The sequence below is a fragment of the Musca domestica genome, unplaced genomic scaffold, assembly GCF_030504385.1.
Source record: "Musca domestica strain aabys unplaced genomic scaffold, Musca_domestica.polishedcontigs.V.1.1 29, whole genome shotgun sequence".
Lineage (NCBI taxonomy): Eukaryota > Metazoa > Arthropoda > Insecta > Diptera > Muscidae > Musca > Musca domestica.
Genome location: NW_026712296.1, coordinates 7,741,357 through 7,762,490, shown reverse-complemented (window position 1 = coordinate 7,762,490; position 21,134 = coordinate 7,741,357). Strand labels below are relative to the sequence as shown.

The 21,134-nt window shown below is 35.3% G+C and overlaps 1 protein-coding gene and 1 long non-coding RNA gene across 2 annotated transcripts in view; both read left to right on the top strand.

Moving 5' to 3' along the window:
- Nucleotides 1–4,301: 4,301 nt before the first annotated feature.
- LOC101901330 (motile sperm domain-containing protein 2) overlaps nt 4,302–21,134 on the top strand; it is a 36,448-nt gene continuing 19,615 nt past the window's right edge. The window contains exons 1-3 of the mRNA XM_005190777.4: nt 4,302–5,203; nt 19,336–19,824; nt 19,936–20,162. Coding sequence (XP_005190834.1) covers nt 5,113–5,203; nt 19,336–19,824; nt 19,936–20,162 — 807 coding nt within the window. The 5' untranslated portion in view covers nt 4,302–5,112. The remainder of the gene's footprint in view (nt 5,204–19,335; nt 19,825–19,935; nt 20,163–21,134) is intronic.
- Nucleotides 13,432–14,384, top strand: LOC131803332 (uncharacterized). The gene is made up of 2 exons (XR_009342526.1): nt 13,432–13,973; nt 14,042–14,384. It is a non-coding gene; the product is annotated as an uncharacterized LOC131803332 (long non-coding RNA).

The following is a 21,134-nucleotide window of genomic DNA, read 5'->3' as shown; positions in this document are numbered from 1 at the left end:
AGCCTCCAGAATATTTTCGCAATAATATTCGGCATTAATTCTGATGTCACGGTCGATTAATACGAGCGGAGAGCAACCATCCGTTGTTATGGCCGCCCATACCATCACAATGGCTGGCGCTTGAGTTTTGGTGGCAAACCGAAGGTACACATTTTCAGCTGACCTCTTTGGCAAGTAAACACGATCATTTTGTTTGCTGGACAACAAATGTTTTCTCATCAGATAAAAACCAAATTCGGCAGTTCACCAAGCGAAGCAACTCTTTAGCTCTTTTGAGTCTATTTTCTTTCTGTTGCTGTGTAAGTTTTTGCGCTTTTTGGAATTTCAATGGCTTTACCCCGAGCTCATTTTTCAATATTTGCCGAATGGAATATTGTGATATGTTCAGCTCACAAGCCATTTTTCAGCCACAGCTGTTGATGTTTTCTTCCGTCCACTTCCTTGAAATCGGGCTACGCTACTAGTATCACGGTAACAAGAGATGGTACGAGACACAAAAGATTCATTCACATTTAAATGCTGGAATGCTCTAACGATAACCACTTGTGGTTTTCCAGCGATATATAAAGAAATCACACTATCACGCTTGAATTCCATCACGAATAACTTTTTTTCTGGAAAATTCTCACCAAAATGCTTTTGTACGCTTGTAAACAATATAATGAGCTGTCACTGGAATAATTTTAACAGCTGTCGGATTAGTGACTTAGCAATGACAGCAGTCTGAAGTTGGTTGCCGTTTTTTCATCTCACCCTGTATATCGGTTTAATAGGTCCGGGTGTAACCCAGGTCTTGAACCCTATAAGAAATATACTTCAATTTTGAATGAAATTCGTATCATATTATTTTTATCTCTGTACGAATGTTAACTCAATGTGTTGTAGTTACTTATGCCGATAATAGAGATAATAAAAAATACCCTCACAACCTATATACCTAGAATATTATTTTTACTCATTTGTAAATACAAATCACGACACTTATATCTATGTGTGTATGTATCTATGTATGTACACACAAATGAATACGTCACTTAATATCACACTGAGTTGTCACCAGGTCAAAGCCATAATAAAGTCGAAAGTGCCACAACTCAAATTTAATTAGAATTCTAAACACGAATTCTGTTACTACGTACAAACTGAGCTCTTTTGTACATTTTCGAATAAAGATGGTCTCAATCCGATTCACATTTGATTCATATTTGATCTACAAACACAATGTTAAAAGTTCGTGAGTGGCAACGTTGTGACTATCAATCGGAATAAACAACAAATCAATTTATGTGAATCTTTACTCAATTCATACTGCAGTTCATGAGCATGGTATAATAAAGTGGGTCACATGGAGAAATGTTTTCGGTTATCGACCGATATTTAAGAAAGCAATCGCATGCGTTTTGTTTTTTTCTTTACTCTCCACCATAGTATGGAGGGTATTTTAAGTTTGTCATTCCGTTTGTAACAACTCGAAATATACATTTTAGACCCCACAAGGTATATATATATATATATATATATATATATATATATATTCTCGATCAGTATAAAATTCGATTTAGCGATGTCCGTCCGTCTGTGGTTGATAAAAATTTACTCGAATGTATATTATGTCTTCAGGACTTTTGGTAGGGGTCATGTAGGTCCACGTTTTGGTATGGCCCCCATATGATGGTACCGCCCTATTTTCGGTATTTTTGTGAATTCAAAAGGGTTCCACTTTAAACTACAAACACCAATAAGACCGTGTGTATAATACTGTTAAACTTTTAAAAAAAAACATAAAGTGGGTGAGGCCATATCGAAACTGGAAGTTATATAGACCATTTTATGCTACAAGAATTGTTATCTATTGCGAGTCTTAAATACCAAATTTGTAACAATTTCGTGGGTAAATGTGACTAGTATTATAAAAATACAGAATATCGGTCGGTACCGTTATATGTGTGTGCTACAGGAAAACGTGGACCTAGATGCTCAGTGTTCTGTCACCGAAGCTTGAACCCATTATGAACTGCAAATACCATTTTTTAGAGAAATAAGTGGAAAAAGGTGCAAAAATCATCAAATTTTTGAATATCAGGAGGTACTGTTATATGAGATCTATACGAAGACGTTTACCAATACATACAATATTCCGCCACCGGAGCTAGAACCCATTACGAACTACAAAAAAATAATTTTTTGATAAATCCATGAAAATATGGGTGATATACCAAAACGTGGACGGATATATTTCATTTTCAGTACCAACCATCCTAGATACTATACAAATTATTGTGCCAAATTTTGAAACTCTACGTCAAATAATTTATGGAGTCAACGACGAATATTTAGGGATGTTACAAACAGAATTATAAAGTTAATATATCCTTCTTTTCAAAGTTGAGGGTATAAAAATACCTCTTAGGCCATATTAACATCACACAAATCCCCAATATTAAAATACATAAGCTATGGATACAACTGCAAAATATGCATAGTGTAGGGTATCTTCGTTCCTTCCTTAACTGGTTTAATTCGTACTTTTGTCAATACTGAATATACCCTCAGACATATGGCTATAGAAGGTATATATCATTTGATACGCCAAAACGTGCTTCATCGAAATATCGGTTTTAGACCCTAAGTACCAAAGTGAACCAAATCCGTTTGAGGACATTTGGAGTCAATCTAGCGATGCCCGTCCGTCTGTCTGGCTGGTGCGCACGATAACTCTCGAAGGGTATATCCGATTTGGTCCAGACTTGGTACATCGTAATATTATTATCAAACTTAGATAAAGTTTGGAGATGGCAATATCGGTCCACTCCTTCCGGAACCTCCCCCACAAAGGCTCAAAATTTTGAATATCCGTAAAAACTCATATAACGCAAAATTAACATACGATCCCATTAAGACTTGGAACATCTCAATATTTCTGTCAACACAAGATCTGTTATAAAGATGTTAGAGATGGACCATTTCTTCTTGTACCTTACCACAAAAGGTCAAATTTTTCCAAGGTGCGAAAATGGACAATATCGGTCCACTCAATCAAGTAACTCCCCCACAAAGGATCAAAATTTTGAATAATTATAACACTTATTAAATGTGATGTAAGAGTCCGATCAAATTACGCAGATCGCAATATTACTATTAACCCAAGGTCTGGTGTTAAGATGGGATATATCGAACCACTCCTTGTGGTATCTCCCCCACAAAATTTTGAATATACATGAAACTCATAAACTCATTTCCATTAAGACTTGGAACATTTCAATATTTCTATCAACACAATATCTGTTATAAATAAGGTAGAGATCGGACCATTTCATCTGGTACCTCCCCCACAAAGGATCAACATTTTAAATAACCAAAACGATCATAAAATCCGAAATAAACATCATGTTCACTTCAAATTTCACGCATGTCATTATTTATACTAACACAATGGGATATATCGACGCACTTCTTCTAGTACTTCCCCCACAAAGGGTTCATAATTTTGAAAAAAAAAACGAAAAAACGAAAAAAACGAAACGCTCATAAAAGCCGAAGTAAGCATCCAACTCTATTCAAATTTCACACATCCAAATATTTTTGCTAACGCACGAACTGTTGTGAAGATGATAGATATTTACCAACCCCTTCTGGTACCTAACCCACAAAGGGTCAGAATTTCTAATACTTATACGATTCCTTATAACTTCCTATATCTAAATATTTATCTTAACCAGAATTCGGGTATTAATATGTAATTTATGGGAATTTATGATTTCGTATACAATTGGATATATCTGTCCGATTTCCTTTAAATTTTTACAACCCAATATATTTAACTGTATTAGATGAAATGATTTCGGTCCGCAACTTCACACATATTTTCACTTTTTCCAAAAATTTGCACATATCTCATATAAAGTATAGGATGTAGACGATATAGTTCAAACCTGGCATGTTTTAATATTTATATCAGACTTAGGTCAGATACGAATTTGACAATATTGGCCAACTGCTTCGGAACCTCCCCCAGGTCAACAGTTTGAATAATCACAACTCAAGGCAGGGGGTATACATCTGTCGGCAAAACCGACTGATATATTAAACTTGTGTTTACCCATTTTAATGTAGTCATTGCTGAGGATGAGGTCGAGTCAAGCCAATTTATTTTATGACGTTTTTCAGTCCCTACAATGCCACTACTCACAGTGCGAGAACGAGAAATGTCGCGATCGTACTCAGTATTTGTAATCGTTGAATGAATTTGAGTATATTTTAGTAGGTTGATATTTTGATTCGTAGTTTAAATTGATATCAGTTGAGTTCGGTTGTTACGGTGCCTCGCCAACAGTATTCGATTTGTTATTTATATCATTATCAGCTACAGCTGATTAAGTTTATTGTTACCAAATAGATTTGAAGGTGCAAATTCAGATGTCAAAAAATACATGTTTGTTTGTGTGATGAGTATAGATGTACATACAAACGTACACATAAACCGGGTGCCAAAATATGACCAACTACGGAAAAAATACAACATTCCAAAAACAACGTTGTTATAATCAAATAAAAAGTTGTGATAACCATCTTAGAGTAACAAGTCTTTAAATCCCCTCCCCAGCCACTCCTAATCACGGTTCCGCGTCAAAACTCAACAACAATAAATGGTAAAATTCTAATCTAATTCTAAACTCGAATAGTCACCGGAAAATTAATGTCCAAAGAAAGGTCCCATCTACAAGCTTGAAGGGGGGAAATGCTCAGGTCGCTATCAGAAATAGCTGGCGTTTATTTCGTTTAGTATGCCGGTGTATGTTGTGTGCTAAACATACCGTTTTCTGTGTGGTCCGTATTTGTGTAGTCTGGGTTTGTTTATTATTTGCGGTGAAAAGTGTGTGAGCAAAACAAGGGAAGAGCGAGTGAGTCGTGTGTTAAAGTATTCGTTCATACAGAAGAGAAGAAAGAAAGTGAAATTAATACGTGTGTGGCGACTAGTGAATTGTGTGATTTGTACTACGCAAACTACTGCTTACTTGTTCTGTCGAGTGTTACATTTTCATTTTTTGCCGCAAGGGAGGTGTTTAAGAAATTTTTTGGTAGACACACAAAAGAAACTGTAACCCATCCACAATGCCGATTAAAACCATGACGCCTTCTAAAGAGCAAGTCGATGAGCTGCGAAATATGTTCATACAGAAGTACGAAACCAATCCACCACTAGGTATGCAAATTATTTATTTGTTCATTTATTTATTTAAATTTATTTATCTACGTTATTACTTATTTAGGTTTAAAATATAAGGGTAGCTGCATTTGTAGAACTAGTGCAAAGGCACAGTGTTGCCTTGTTGTTAAGACTGACTTTTTCAAGTTTATACGCCACAACACTACGTGTTATAGAATTTAGGCTATGCAAAATATTTAGAGCGTGAGATGGGCCGTAAGTTTTGTGCGAAATGCCAAAATTTATACTCGAACGCGAATATTTTTAAAGTCAAAATTCACTTCCGGTCTAATTTACGAATTCGAATCATTTTTATACCCTCCTCGACTCAGAAAGTGATTCTATAAAGATCCTCAAAAGTAACTATGAGTCTATCTCTCTTCCTTCTCCATATTACAAACAAATGCACAAAGACATAATACCCTTACCACTATGTGGTGTAGGGTATAAACATTTGATATACTTGCTTCTAGACTGAATTCGGTAAGATGTGCCAAAATTCATTTGGACCAATATTAGCCATTTGGTGCACAATTAACCCAAAATCGGTTGAAGAGATATATGGAAGCTATATCTAAATTTGAACCGATTCTCATCAATTTGAATAGGGTTCGACTTTGGGCCAAATAAATATTGTTTGGAAATTACTTCTCAATCGGATAAATGCGATCTGCATTTCGAATACATGGACAGACGGACAGACAGACGGACAGACAAACGGACTGACATGCATACATCGACACAGAAAGTGATTCTATGAAGATCCCCAAAAGTAACTATGAGTCTATCTCGCTTCCTTCTCCATGTTACCAACAAATGCACAAAAGCCATAATACCCTTAACACTATGTGGTGTAGGGTATAAAAAGCGGACTCTAAAAATAAAACAAATTCTTATTTGTCGTTTTAGTGGACAAATAATAACAACTTACTTTGAATAGCATGTTTTTGTAGAAATTATGTATTGGTAGGTTGAAGACTGAAGTACTAGCTGGTTAATATTTACATCATGCTTTAGTCAAAGACATTTTGAATAACAATGACATTAAAAATAACAATTACATTAAATATTAAAAAATGGACAGATTTTCTGAAAACTTTCCATTTCTCAATATTTCTCCTCATGATATGAGAATGACAAATTATGGTTCAATTCTTCTAGTACCTCTTCGACAATCGGTTAAAGTTTTGAAAAATCGGTTATTCAATACAATTTGTGCAGAGACTCTGATTTTATATAAACAAACTTAGGTCAAACCATAAATTAAAATCGCATTTGGTGCGCGTACATACAGACATATATAAATGCCCGCATGCTGAGGGTATATATCTGTTGGCAATCTGACTGATACTTTCTACAAACTACATATGTTTTATCTGAAAACATCTGATTTGTGAATGATTTTAACATACATTCAAATATTGTTTATAGTTTTATGTTGATCATCGCGATATTTAAACTTGACCTACACAAATTGATTTCGTTTTTAATCTGCATAAATAGTTTGCTATGAATGGTCATTCCCCCCGCTACTACTCACATTTAACCGCTCTGTGTGGTTTTGGATGTGTGAAGAATTTGCACCTCATGATTCGGTGATGTGTTTGTGAAGACATTGTTACATACCTACGAGGTTTGTTGAAAAAGTATGGACTATTTTTATACCCTTTGTTATTCCGTTTGTAACTCCTCGAAATACACATGTCAGACCCAAAAAGTATATATAAATTAAACATAACGTTCTTTTTCGAGTGACAAAATGGGACTAACTTTATTTTTCCTTTATTCTTAAAATTAAGTTTTGTTGGACAATGTATTTAGTGCAACGTTAGCACTTTTGATTTTATTATTTCTTAGAGTTAGGTTTCTTAAAATGTAAGCATTTATCTGTTGTTTATACGAATGAATGACATGAATGCATTGTAAGCATTTTGCAAGCATATTTAAGTGCCATCGAACTTGCACGCGCAACAGAAACAGAAATAAAGAAGTTAACGTTAACTCCTCCCCTCTTTAAACCGAGCGTCCTCGATCGGTCAAAAATAGGGAATATGAGAAATTCTTCGTATTCCCGGCAATTCCACTACTTCCGGCATAGGAACACGATTACGTGCGTCATACGGACATGAATCTGCTATAGACGGGGTGAGTATAATTTCTTTTCCCCTTTTGCAGATCTTGGACCTTATAATGAAAACGATTATCAATATTATCGCGAAGGAGGTAAGTCCAAAATTTGTGGTTTGACCCCACTCGTATTTGCCTCCCAATAAATTTATGGCTTTTGTGTTACTAATTTGAATTTCTTTAATTGACTCTAAAGAGAGCGTCTCTTCTATACTGAGAACAGACTCCCTAGGTTGCAGAATCGCCGGTAATGGTTGAATATGGCTTATTTCAAAAAAGGAATATGATTTGTCGGAAATACTTAGTGTAGTGTTGCTATATTGGATGACATACGATCCAATAAGTCTTTGTGTAACATTATTTATTAGGATTGTTTCATTGAAATTATTTAACAGGATTACCCCTGGAGAAACTTCTTCAACTGTTGGTACTGTTTTGTTATCAGTTACCGTGCAATTCGATGTCTTGCTATTTAACAAATTAGAAATACAGGTGTTATTCTCTATAGCTTCTAAGTTTATGCTATTACAGATACTTATATTATTGTATTTCATGCATTCACTCTTGATTCCGTATAATTTTAAATCTTGTTTGCACATTATTACATTTTCGAATTTTAATTTATTGACGAACTTCTCAAATTTTATAGGTTTCAGTAATAATCTATTACAAACTTTGTTGTCTGTCATTGGTATTCTAATAATATAAATGATAGATTGATTATTAGTTGCGATTTTTATTTGAGCAAATTCAAAGATTTCTTCTACATTAACAAACGGTATTGAATCTTTTTCAATTATATTTTTAATAATATTTATCTCGTCAGATGAAAGTATGAATGAGTTTACAATTCCTATTTTTGCCCAATGGATAGCGTATTGAATATTTACAATTTCTTGTTTTAATATTTCTATTTTAAATTTTAATTTTGAACTTAATCTATCTCTGTTTACATCACTGTAATTTATACTTTTTATTATTTCATTAGTTATTTGTGTTAACTCATTAATTTTTCTCAATGACAATTTGTTAATTACAACTTGTTTATTATTGTTTTCTAGAACTTCATTAGTTTTCTGAGTTATTATTTCAAAATCATCGTGGTCTGGATTTCCAGCAATCCATTTCCACGCTGAACCTATAAAATTCAATGATCGTTTATTTTTCACGTTTGGCTTCAAACGGTCCAAGTATCCTTGAATCTCTGTCAGCTCATGGGTTAGGAAGGGATGAAGGAAATGGTGTTTGGTTATGTTCTGGGAAAGGATGTTTTGTAGGGAATTTATTGTTTCTTGATATTTGTCGATGTCAATGATATGAATTATCCTGAAGTTACCATCTTGAATTTTTGCCAAACCGGAATCAAACGCAACAATTTGAGAGTTTGTATAGTCCAAAATCTTGACATAGGCGGTCGCCGTGGCGAATAAAAATCTGAAAATATTTGATTTCTTAATTTCTGATATTGTTTTTGTGTACGGTTTTTCCTGATTCTGTAATAACAGTTGTATTTTGGTTTTCTTTTACTATTTCTTGTCTGTATGCCTTACTTAACTTTGTCCCAAGTCTCCTATTCTCTTTTACGAATATGATTTCTCCTGGCGTATAGGTTTTTGGTTGAGTCCTTTTCTTATTGTGGTAGTTAATATCTTCTGCTTGTTTTTCTTTAAGCCTTTGGGCAATTTCGGATCTTTCTTTCTCTATATCATCCTGACTCATGTTTGCCCTTTTTCCAAGAAATGCTTCAACTGGTTTCTTTTGAATGCTTGAGTGTATTGTGTTATTATATTCGTAAATGGATCTATGTAAAAGCTCTGAGAAGGATTTGTGTAAGTTCTGTGCTTTTAGACATCGCATTATCTCTGACAGTGTAGAGTGGAACCGCTCAATTTGCCCATTTACAGTACTACTGTACGGCGGGATTTTGAACAATTTGATGTTGTACTGATTTTCTAACATGAAAACTATTGCTTTGGAATTAAAAGATCTTTCGTTGTCGATAACTATTATTTCAGGAATTCCAAAGGATATGACTAATTCCCTAAGTGGTTCTTTAATGTCTTCTGCTGATCTTGATTTCAGGATTTTTGCTTGAGCGTATTTAGAAAACTTGTCTATAGCCGTCAATACGGATGTCTTTTCGGTTATGTAAATGTCTATGTGAACAATCTGTCCAGGATTTTGTGGGATAGGTGTTTCCTGTAGGCCTATCTTATTAGGATGTCTATCGTATTTGTTTTCTTTGCAAACTTTACATTGATCGACTATTTTCTTAATTTTAGCTTGCATTCTGGGAAAGTAGTACTTTGTCAATAACTGTGCTTTATTTTCTACGCTATTTCGGTGTGCTCTATTATGTTCAGCAATAATCTTGTTTTCTTGGTCTTCATCATTTTTCAAGTCGGTTACCATTTGTCTTGAATATTTGACTTTGTATTGTGTGAAATTATCACGGAACACTTCTTGCAATACTCCCAAGATTTCGTCATTAGTCTTTAAGCAGTTTGTTACCGATGGGTTTAAATATTTCTTCAAAATGTCTCTGAGAAATTCTGGTGTAATATTTCGTTCATTTATAGTATGTCTGTGATAAGTTGGAAAGACAATTTCAAATTTATAAGCTGGTTCATCATCTTCTGCAGAGATGAGAATTTGATTCTTAAATGCGTTTATCGGAGCGTCAGTGTATTGTATTAAATTATGAGATGAGCTTTCATGACTGTGTTGGGTCGAAGTCAGAGCATTTATCTCTTCTGGTTCTTTAGGAGGTCTTGATAGTGTATCGGCAACTACATTTGTACTACCGGGTTTGTATAGTAATTCGTAATTGAATTCCTCAAGGAAGGCTTTCCATCTTCTTAGCTTGAAATTAGCTGTTTTATTATTCAATGCGTATGTCAGTGGAAGGTGATCGGTATAAATTTTAAGTTTGGCAGAACCGTAAAGGTAGTTTCTGAGGGATTTGAGAGCCCAAGTAATTGCAAGCATCTCCTTTTCGTTTGTTGCATAATGTTCCTCTTCCTTTTTGAAAGTTTTAGACAAAAATACAATTGGTTTATTATCTTGTGAAAGCACTGCGCCCATTGCATAGTGCGAAGCGTCCGTAGTAAGTTCAAATTCTTTATTAAAATCGGGATATGCCAATATTACGTCTTCCGATGACAATATTCTCTTTAATTTATTAAAAGCTTCTACTGCTTCTTGATCGAGATCTATGGCCATTTTATTGGAAACGTATTTGGACGCACGTCCTGCCTCCCCCCTTAAATATATTGTCAGAGGTTTAGAAATTTTGGCATAATCTCTAATAAAGCGTCTGTAGAAATTACAAAGTCCTAAAAATGATCTTAAGTCTTTTAGTGTTAACGGAAGTGGAAATTTTTCTATTGCTTCAACCCTTTTTGGGTTTGTTTTTATACCGGAATCGGATATTATGAAACCTAGGAATTCAACTTCTTTTTTCAAAAATTCACATTTGTCGAGTTGTACCTTTATATTGGCTTTCTCTAATGTCTCGAATATGGTTGAAATATTCTTGAGATGTGAATCTTCATCCTCTGCGAATATTATTATATCATCCATATAGATGAAACATATTTTGCCAATGTGCTCCCTAAGAATGTCGTCCAAGGCTCGTTGGAATATGGACGGAGCATTTTTCAAACCAAATGGAAGTCGAGTGAATTCGTATTTTGCATTATTAATAGAAAAGGCAGTTTTTTCTCTATCACTTTCCCTAAGTAATATTTGGTGAAATCCACTTTTTAAATCTAATACACTAAACAGTTTATTTTTTCCTATTTGTGGTAGGATTTCATTTATTTCTGGGATGGGATATCTATCTCGAATTGTCTCCTTATTTAATTTTCTATAGTCTATCACCATTCTGTATTTCACTTTGCCTGATGCATCCGATTTTTTTGGCACGATCCAGATGGGTGAATTGTATGGTGACCGTGAAGGTCTAATTATACCTTGATCGAGGAGTTCCTTTATCTGTTTTTCTACTTCTCCTTTCAAATGCATAGGGTAGGGATAAAATTTTGAATAAACTGGTTCGACATTGGTAGTCTGAATATCGGCGACTACTGTCGTAGTGTAAGTAAGTTTTTGATTTGGTTCCCCAAAGAGTGATTTATGCCTTTGGATCACTAGATCTAATTTTTGTTTCTCTTGTGGGGTTAAATGGTCTGTCCTAAGGTCGATAGTGTTCACAGATCTAGATAATTTCTGCTTTATTTTCACTTTTATTCTATTGTCTATAAGCATGTAGTCTTTTGACGTATAAATGACAGCAGATAATTTTTTTAAGCTATCGTTTCCTAAAATTCCGTCAAAAGATTTAAGGGTTGGTAAAAGGAAGAATTGTAGAGGGCAACAATTTTTGTCAAAAAGATTAATAAAAGTGTGTTGTGTTATTGCTGTTTTTCCTCCTACTGAGTTTGCAAAAAACGGGGTTTTATTTTCTAAAGGATTTTTTATAAGTCCAGGTTGGATATAGTTTTTATTTGAACCCGTATCAATCAAGATTTTAAGAATTTGCCCTGAATTCGTCCTACATTCAAAATAAGGTAAGGACGAATTCGTTAATCTAAAAAATGAATATCTACGAATTCTTGTGTATCTTCTTTGTCATCGTTGTCAAGAACATCATATTGATTTTTTATGTAATCAATGAGATCAGATAATTGTTCTTGATTTTCATACTGCTCTAACATTGTTTCGTATTCTTCAGCGGTGGGACCTAATTCATCTGTGTCTACATGAAAATTTCTTTGTGCCTTATCAGGTCTCCTAAATTGGTCAGAATGTTCTGATGGTCTCTTTCCATAAAATCTATTATTTTGTGCTGGCCTATTCATGTAGTTAACAGCTCGGGATTGCATGGAAGCATCTATTTCCATCGGCTCAGGCTTGGGCTGAGGTTTTGGTGCTGTTGGTCTTGGTGGTTGCAAATTTTGATTTTGGGGGTAATTATGTTGATTATAATTATTACGAGGATAAATAGGAGGATTAGAATTATTTTGTCGAACACCAGAGTGTTGTGGCAAATATGCCAATTGTGGGTAAAATGGCATCTGATTCGTATTTTGAAAATGAGTTTTTGGATGGGGTGGTTTCTGAAAATTTAGTCTATTATTTTTAACTGTTGGATTGTGTGAGTTAGCAAATTGTGCTCTAGCGAATTGATTTTCCATTTTGAGACATAATTGTAGTGCTTGTGGGAGATCCGTCGGTTCTTTCATGCCAAGATGAATTGACATTTGACCTTTTAGTCCTCTTATGAAAATGTCTAAAGCTTTATCCCTATAAGTTTGGGCTAGGATATCTAGAGCTTCTTTACCTACATCGAGACATGACAATTTGTTCATAATAAGCGTAAGGTGTGAATACACTTCTTGATAAAAATCTTGGATACTGTTGTTACCTTGTATTAAGGTTGTCATTTGATATTCTAGTGTCGTAAGATCACGCTTATCTGCGTAGTGAAGCGTTAGACACTTTGAAATACTACTCCAATTAAGGGGTGTATTGTAAGACTCTAAGGCCGCATCGGCATTACCGATGATTTTATTCCTTATGGTGTTAAGGATGGCAAAGTATTTTGGGGTACCTTTTGTAGATTCGTATAACTTAAGGATCCTTTCGACACTCTTTTTCCAAGAGCTGAATTCCGATGCTTTTCCTGAAAATTCTCTCAAGCTTCTCACTACGTCGGGTACTTTATCTAAATCTGTCAAGTTCTCTCTATATCTGACGTCGATAGTTTCGTCTTCGCCTGCTATGTCTGAACTAGGTCTTAAAAATTGGGCTATGGCAATTTGGCATTGCTGTGCACAGATTCTGGCAATGGTTTGTTCCATGTTTGCTGAATTTATTGCGCTATTATTGTTATTATTATTCTGTCCGTTATTATTTTGTCCGTCGGAGTTATTGACGTTAAGGATGGGTGGTCGGATAAGGTTATTTGGGTTGGACATTTTAAACGATCACTATTTAGTTGTTAACCTTTTAGAACACAAATTATATTTTTACAATTTTGTTTTGTTTTAACATTTCAGAATTAATAATAGGAAAATTGTTTTATCAATGTTTTTAGTTTTTGGGTTTTTTTTTTTCTTAAACGCTATCACTTTTTATCTCTAAATTTACAATACAACTTTATAGAGCATGCCGTCTGTTTTGTTTTAACTTTTCAAAATTAATAATAGGGAAATTGTTTTTATCAATGTTTTTAGTTTTTTTTTCTTCACTTAAACACTATCACTTTTCTTTCTAAACTTACAATAAAACTTTGTAGAGCATGCCGTCTCCTGTTGATTCTCCGTATTCCTTTTTGCTTCCGCTACTAAGGGGGTGTCTTCAATCTTTTGAGCCGGCTGGATGTCGTTGACTCTCTCGTACTCCACAATTTTTTCCCACAGCTTTTGGGGATTTAGTGTTGATTTACAGCCTTTATAGGGTGTCTTCTTCAACAGGTTATTGATGTTTTTAGTTACCAGTACGCAGCTTTATGAGGTGCCTTCTTCCACAGGTTTTGATGTTTTTAGTTAGCAGTTTGCAGCTTATGAGGTGCCTTTATTAATTTGCAGCCGTTTGGGTGCTTTAATTTTTAGTTGACAGTTTGCAGCTTCATGAGGTGCCTTTATTAACTTTGCAGCCGTTTGGGTGCTTTAATTTTTAGTTGACAGTTTGCAGCTTCATGAGGTGCCTTTATTAACTTTGCAGCCGTTTGGGTGCTTTTAATTTTTCGTTGGGCGCCAATTAAACATAACGTTCTTTTTCGAGTGACAAAATGGGACTAACTTTATTTTTCCTTTATTCTTAAAATTAAGTTTTGTTGGACAATGTATTTAGTGCAACGTTAGCACTTTTGATTTTATTATTTCTTAGAGTTAGGTTTCTTAAAATGTAAGCATTTATCTGTTGTTTATACGAATGAATGACATGAATGCATTGTAAGCATTTTGCAAGCATATTTAAGTGCCATCGAACTTGCACGCGCAACAGAAACAGAAATAAAGAAGTTAACGTTAACTTATATTCTTGATCAGCGTAAAATTCTAAGTCGATTTAGCGATATCCGTCTGTCTGTCTGTAGTAATCACGCTATCTTTCGAACAAATTGAGATAGAAGGCTTAAATTTCGCACACATGTTTATTTTGCCAGTAGGCAGGTTAAGTTCATACATGGGCCATGTAGGTTCACGTTTTCATATAGCCCCCAGGCAACGGTACCTCCCGATATTCGGTATTTTGATGATGTTAGTGATTTTATTCACCGGAATTGTTTTAAATTTGACATTTGAAGTTCGAAATGGATACTACAGCCTGAGACAGAATATTGTCTGTGCAAGTCCACGTCTTGGTATAGCCCCCATATAACGGTACCTCTCTATATTCGGTATTTTGATGATTTTAGCGACATTATTCACCGGAATTATTTCAAATTTGGTGTTTTAAGTTCGAAATGGATACTACAGCCTAAGGCAGAAAATTGTCTATGCAGGTCCACGTCTTCGTATAGCCCCCATATAACCCTCCCAATATTCGGTATTTTGATGATTTTAGCGTCATTATTCACCGTAGTAGTTTCAAATTACGTATTTAGAGTTCTGTGACAGAAAATTGCCTGTGCAGGTCCAGGTCTTCGTATAGCTCCTATATAACGGTACCTCCATATGTACGGCATTTTGATGATTTTGCCTACATTATTCACCGTTTATTTCAAGTTTCGAATTTGAATATGGTAATGGCTTGTGACAAACAATGTGTATGTAGGTACACGTCCTACTGGCCCTAATATAACGGATATAATCGGTATTTTTAAAATGTTAACAGAATTTTTGGCGAATGTTATCTTTTTCGAAAATTTTCAAATTCGTTCTAAATGGTGGAGGTTATTCAAAGTTTGGCCCGGCCGAACTTACTGCTTTTTTTACTTGTTATGATTTTTAGAAGTATTTTTGTAATTTCCAAATTCTTCCCAAATGGTGAAGGGTATTCAAAGATCGGTCCGGCCAAACTTAATGTTTTTTACTTGTTTTTACTATAAAAATGTTGAAAGTTTTTGGGATGTTACGCTACAGCGACAAATTAAATAAATACTATACCCGAGCAAGCCTAACTGTTTGAGTTCGGTCCAACGTCAAACCGATTGTCGGATAAAGCTTCCGATTTCGGATGCGTATTCGGTCCGACTTCTTCCCGAAAGTTATGTGGAGAAAAAAAACTAATGTTTAAACCATAATCAACCTTTAACAATTTTTGAACACTAAATGACAAACGCGTTGTTTCCCGGACTGCCCGATAGCAATTACGCATTTATTTCAAACTCAACGTTTAGCACAAAAAAAAATAGATGTGTCGGACGTCCATTTGGTTCGCCGGTCCATTTACAAATTAAAGTATACAGAACCGAAGCCAAAGTTCGAACCATTCAAACCCCATTTCAAAACCGAACCATGGTAGAGTGAACCACCGAAACGAACCAACTCAAATCCACAAGTGATTTGCAACCCTGGTTTGTATAGACCCATATAACGGTGACTACCAGAATACCACATTACGACACTTATTGACATACCAAAATAACACATGTTATTCGATAACCCTTTATTTAAAAATTGCAACAAAAAAAAAAAAAAAAAACATTTTTTAGCAATAAAAGTTGTTACCATAACATTATCATTTTTTTCTAGTCCCCCACTGATAGCGACTAATACATTTCCTTCGAGTTGATTTATCACAGATTAGATTAGCTGAGTGGCCTACTTGACCACTGTGCTGGGTGTAATAAACAAGTGGTGGGCACCAACAAACACTATATCCGAGCCGACAACTCGCTTATCACTCAAATGTGAAGCAACGCTAATAATACTTTCGCACCTGTAATCGCTGAACAAAGTTCAAGTTCAGCAGCAAAATAAGAAAATGCAATTCTGACTACACTCTTTCATGTTTATTTATTCAATTGAATCACTACTGCTAATTGGCAGTGCAAACATTTTGAATTACAATATGGAAATTTTATATTGCAACACAAAACAAAACGAGTTGCAATTAGTATTTTGAAAAAGTTAGCATTTTCTATCTTACCAGCAGTTAATATAATACAATATTCTAGTATAACATCCCACATAGTGTTGGTTTCATTCTTTGTGTAGCTAATCCGTAGTACCGTTTTAATATTTAAAGTGAGTCAATAATATTCAAAATTTGGGATTTTGTGGGTGAAATACTGGAAGGAATTGGCCAATGTTTTCAATTGACCAATTCCTTCCAGTATTTCACCCACAAAATCCCAAAGCAAAAACATGCCCACAGACAGACAATTTTATGCTGATCTTTGTGGGGTACATTTCAAGGTGTTACAAACCGAATGACAAACTTACAATGGTGGAGGGTATAAAAATAGATCGGAGCCAAAATGGAAACGTATGTTCCGAAATTCACTCCATTTGGGCTGATATTAGCCATTATTTGCACAATAAACCTGAAATCGGATTAAGGATATAAGTGGAAGCTTTATTCAAATCTTAGCCATTCTCGATTAAATTTGGCAAATGTATTTCCGAGTCTATAAGATATCTGGTATCAAATATCATTGTTGTGGAATGCATATCACGAATGTGAGGGAATTAAACACCAAATCGGATGAAACATATATATGGGAGCTACAGCTATATTTTAACCGATTTCCACCAAATGTAATGTACTTCCTTCTAGACCGAATTTGGTCGGATATGCCAAGATTCAGGTCATTTAAACTGATATTGGCTATTTGGTGCACAATTAACCCGAAATCGCTTGACGATATATATATATATATTTATATATATATATATATATATATATATATATATATATATATATATATATATATATATATATATATATATATATATATTTATATGATATATAAAAATGTATACACATATTTCAGAGCTGTATCCGATATCTGGTACCAAATATCATTGTTGTACAGTGCATATTACGCCTGTGAGGAACTTTAAACCCTAAATCGGATAAAACATATACATGACAGCTATAGCTATATCTGAACCGATTTACACCAAATTTCAAGCACTGGTTTCTACGATGAATTCAGCCGTAATTGACAAAATTCAGTTCATTTGGGCTGGTATTAGCCATTCGATGCACAATAAACCTGATATCGGATAAAGATATGTATGGGAGTTATATCCTAATCTGAACCGATTTCGATAATATCTGGCATACGTATTTTCCAACAGTATCAGCCAAATATCATTCTTGTGGAGTGCATATCACGCATGTGAAGGACTTAAAACCCCAAATCGGATCTGAACCGATTTTCTCCAAATTTAATGTACTTGCTTCTAGACTGAATTCGGTTGGATGTGCCAAAATTCAGGTCATTTGGACTGATATTGGCCGAAATCGGTTGAAGATATATATGGGGAGGATAATAAATTCGACCTGCATTTTGTTCAAAAAATATATGGACAGACGGTCGGACGGACTGAGATGCATAAATCGACTATGAAACTGATTCTATGCAGATCCTCAAAAGTAACTATGGTTGAGATGAAAAAACTGCAACCAACTTCAGACTGCTGTCATTGCTAAGTCACTAATCCGACAGCTGTTAAAATTATTCCAGTGACAGCTCATTATATTGTTTACAAGCGTACAAAATCATTTTGGTGAGAATTTTCCAGAAAAAAAGTTATTCGTGATGGAATTCAAGCGTGATAGTGTGATTTCCTTATATTTATCGTTAGAGCACTCCAGCATTTAAATGTGAATAAATCTTTTATATTTCGTACCATCGCACTTCACCGTGATGCTGGTAGCTAAGAAGTGGATGTAGGAAAACAGCAACATCAGCAGAAATGGTTCGAAAAGTAAAGAAGCGACTTGATCAAAACCCGCGTCCAGTGGCCGAAAAATGGCTCGTAAGCTGAACATATCGCAATATTCCATTGATATTCCAAAAAGTGAAATAACTTACTCCGCAACAGAAAGAAAATAAATTCAAAAGAGCTAAAGAGTTGCTTCGCTTGGCCGAAAGTGGTGAATTGCCGAATTTGGTTTTCTCCGATGAGAAAACATTCGTTGTCCAGCAGTTTTAGACAAACAAAATTATCGTGTTTACTTGCCAAAGAGGTTAGCTGCGACTTCGGTTGGCCACCAGAATTTAAGCGCCGGCCATGGCGATGGTGTCGGCCGCCATAACAGCCAACGGTCGCTCTCCTCTCGTATTAATCGACCGTGGCATCAGAATAAATGCCGAATATAATCGCGAAAATATTCTGGAGGGTGTATTAAAGCCTTGGGCACGCAAACATTTTGGCTGCTAACCTTGGACATTCCAACAGGATTCAGCACCATCGCACTCAGCACGCGCCACCCAAGAATGGTTACAAAATGAGGTTCCTCGCTTCATTTCCAGTGCACAATGGCCACCAAAATCTCCGGATACCAATCCGTTGGACTATTGTGTCTGGAGTATTTTAGAAAGCAAGGTTGGCATTAAAAAGTATCAAAGTGTCGACCACCTAAGCAAGCGCTTCGCGGGGAATGGGCCAAAATACAGCAGAGCAACATTCGGGCAGCGTGTGACGGTTGCATTGGCCGTTTGAAGGCCATAATTCGTGCCAAAAGTGACCAATCCGATCAAATCTAAACTTATTCTAAAATTTGATGCTATTTTCGACATTTTTGCTCTCATTCAATCAAACTTAAAAATATATATAAAAATTTTGCCGTTTGACTTTGTTGCAGTTTTTTATCTCACCCTGTATGTCGTATCCTTGAATACTAGCATTTCTTTACTTGATAACTATTATTGGAGATTTCATAATTTTGTGGCGGAATTAGCAAGTAGTGTAAATCTAAAGTAACTTCACCTAATTACATAGAGGGGTCGACCCCATCCGACCATAGCCTTTCCTTACTTTTTTGTATCAAAAATAACAGAGGCAAACCTATTACAAAAATTAATATTCTTTTTGCAGAAAAATTCCATCCTGTCGATATTGATCGCGTTCGAAATGACGATCTGTGGTGTACGCGCTTCCTGGAAATGTATGACTTGGACATGAAACTATCGTTCGAAAAATTATGGTCGACATGTATATGGCGTCAAAAGTTCGGAGCCAATGACTCAAACGAGACCAATGTACGGATGGATTACCTGAGTGACGGTGTAATTTTTCCCCACAACTGCGACGTCGATGGCAAACCACTGTTAATATTCAAAACCAGCAAACACATCAAAGGCGCCAAAGATATGAACGAATTATTGAAAGTTCTCATCTACTGGGTGGAACGTATACAACGTGAACGACATTTGGAGAAGATGACCATTTTCTTTGACATGGACGGAACCGGTTTGTCGAATATGGATTTGGATTTCATCAAGATGATTATTGAAACATTCAAGATGTATTACCCCAATACATTGAATTATATTTTAGTATTTGAAATGGCATGGATACTGAATGGTAAGTTGGGAAATAGAACGGACAAATGGCTAGTTGTTGGAAGGATCGCCTTCTATGCCGTGAGCATTATTTGGTAAATTGCTAAAAATAATTTTTTCTTCTTAATTACAGCCGCATTTAAAATTGTCAAAGCTCTTTTGCCAGAAAAAGCTGTCGAAATTTTGAAAATCATTACCAAGAAGACCATCAATACATATGTGGATAAGGATAATTGTCTAACCAGCTGGGGTGGAAATGATAATTATGTTTTCTCCTTTGAGCCGGAAGTTAGAAAGCCAAAACAGAATGGTTCAGTGTCATTGCCTCAACCTGATTCTCATCCCCATCATGACAAAAAGGTAAGATCAAATGTTGTCAGATATAATATATTTAAAAATAAGGAATATTTCATGTTATTGAAACACTGTTAAAGATCATGGTCTGGGTGTGACAATTTCAATAGGGGGTCGGTAAATCAAACGTCTAAACGAAAAAACATTGAAACATTGGAACCCTTCCACTGACCGAATCGGTTCAAATCCAGATATAGCTCCCATATATATCTTCAACCGATTTCGTTACCGGTTAATTGTGCACCAAATGGCCAATATCATTCCAAATGACCTGAATTTTGGCAAATCTACAGGGTAAGTTAAATAAACTGCAACAAAGTCAAAGGCCATAACTTTTACATTTTTATAATGTTATTGAATGAAAGCAGAAAATGCCGGACATAGCATAAAATGTTAGAATAAGTTTTGATTTGTTCGAATTAATCACCTTTGGCACTTGAGTTCTGGTGGCCAACCGAAGGTGCACATTTTCAGCTGACCTATTTGGCAAGTAAACACGAACATTTCTCATTGGAGAAAACCAAATTTGGCAATTCACCACTTTCGGCCAAGCGAAGCTCTTTTGAGTCTATTTTATTTCCGTAACGATTTAAGTTCTTGCACTTTAATGGCTTTACCCCGAGCTCATTTTTCAATATTTACCTAATGGAATATTGCGATATGTTCAAGTCATGAGCCATTTTTCGGCCACTGGACGCGGGTTTCGATCAAGTCGCTTCTTTACTTTTCGAACCATTTCTGCTGATGTTGCTGTTTTCTTCCGTAAAATTCCTTGACGTCGGGCTACGCTACCAGTATCACGGTAACGAGCGATGTACGAGACACAAAATATTTATTCACATTTAAATGCTGGAGAGCTCTAACGATAGTCACTTTTTGTTTTCCAGCCAAATATAAAGAAATCACACTTGAATTCCATCACGAATAGTTTTTTTTTTCTGGAAAATTCTCACCAAAATGCTTTTGTACGCTTATAAA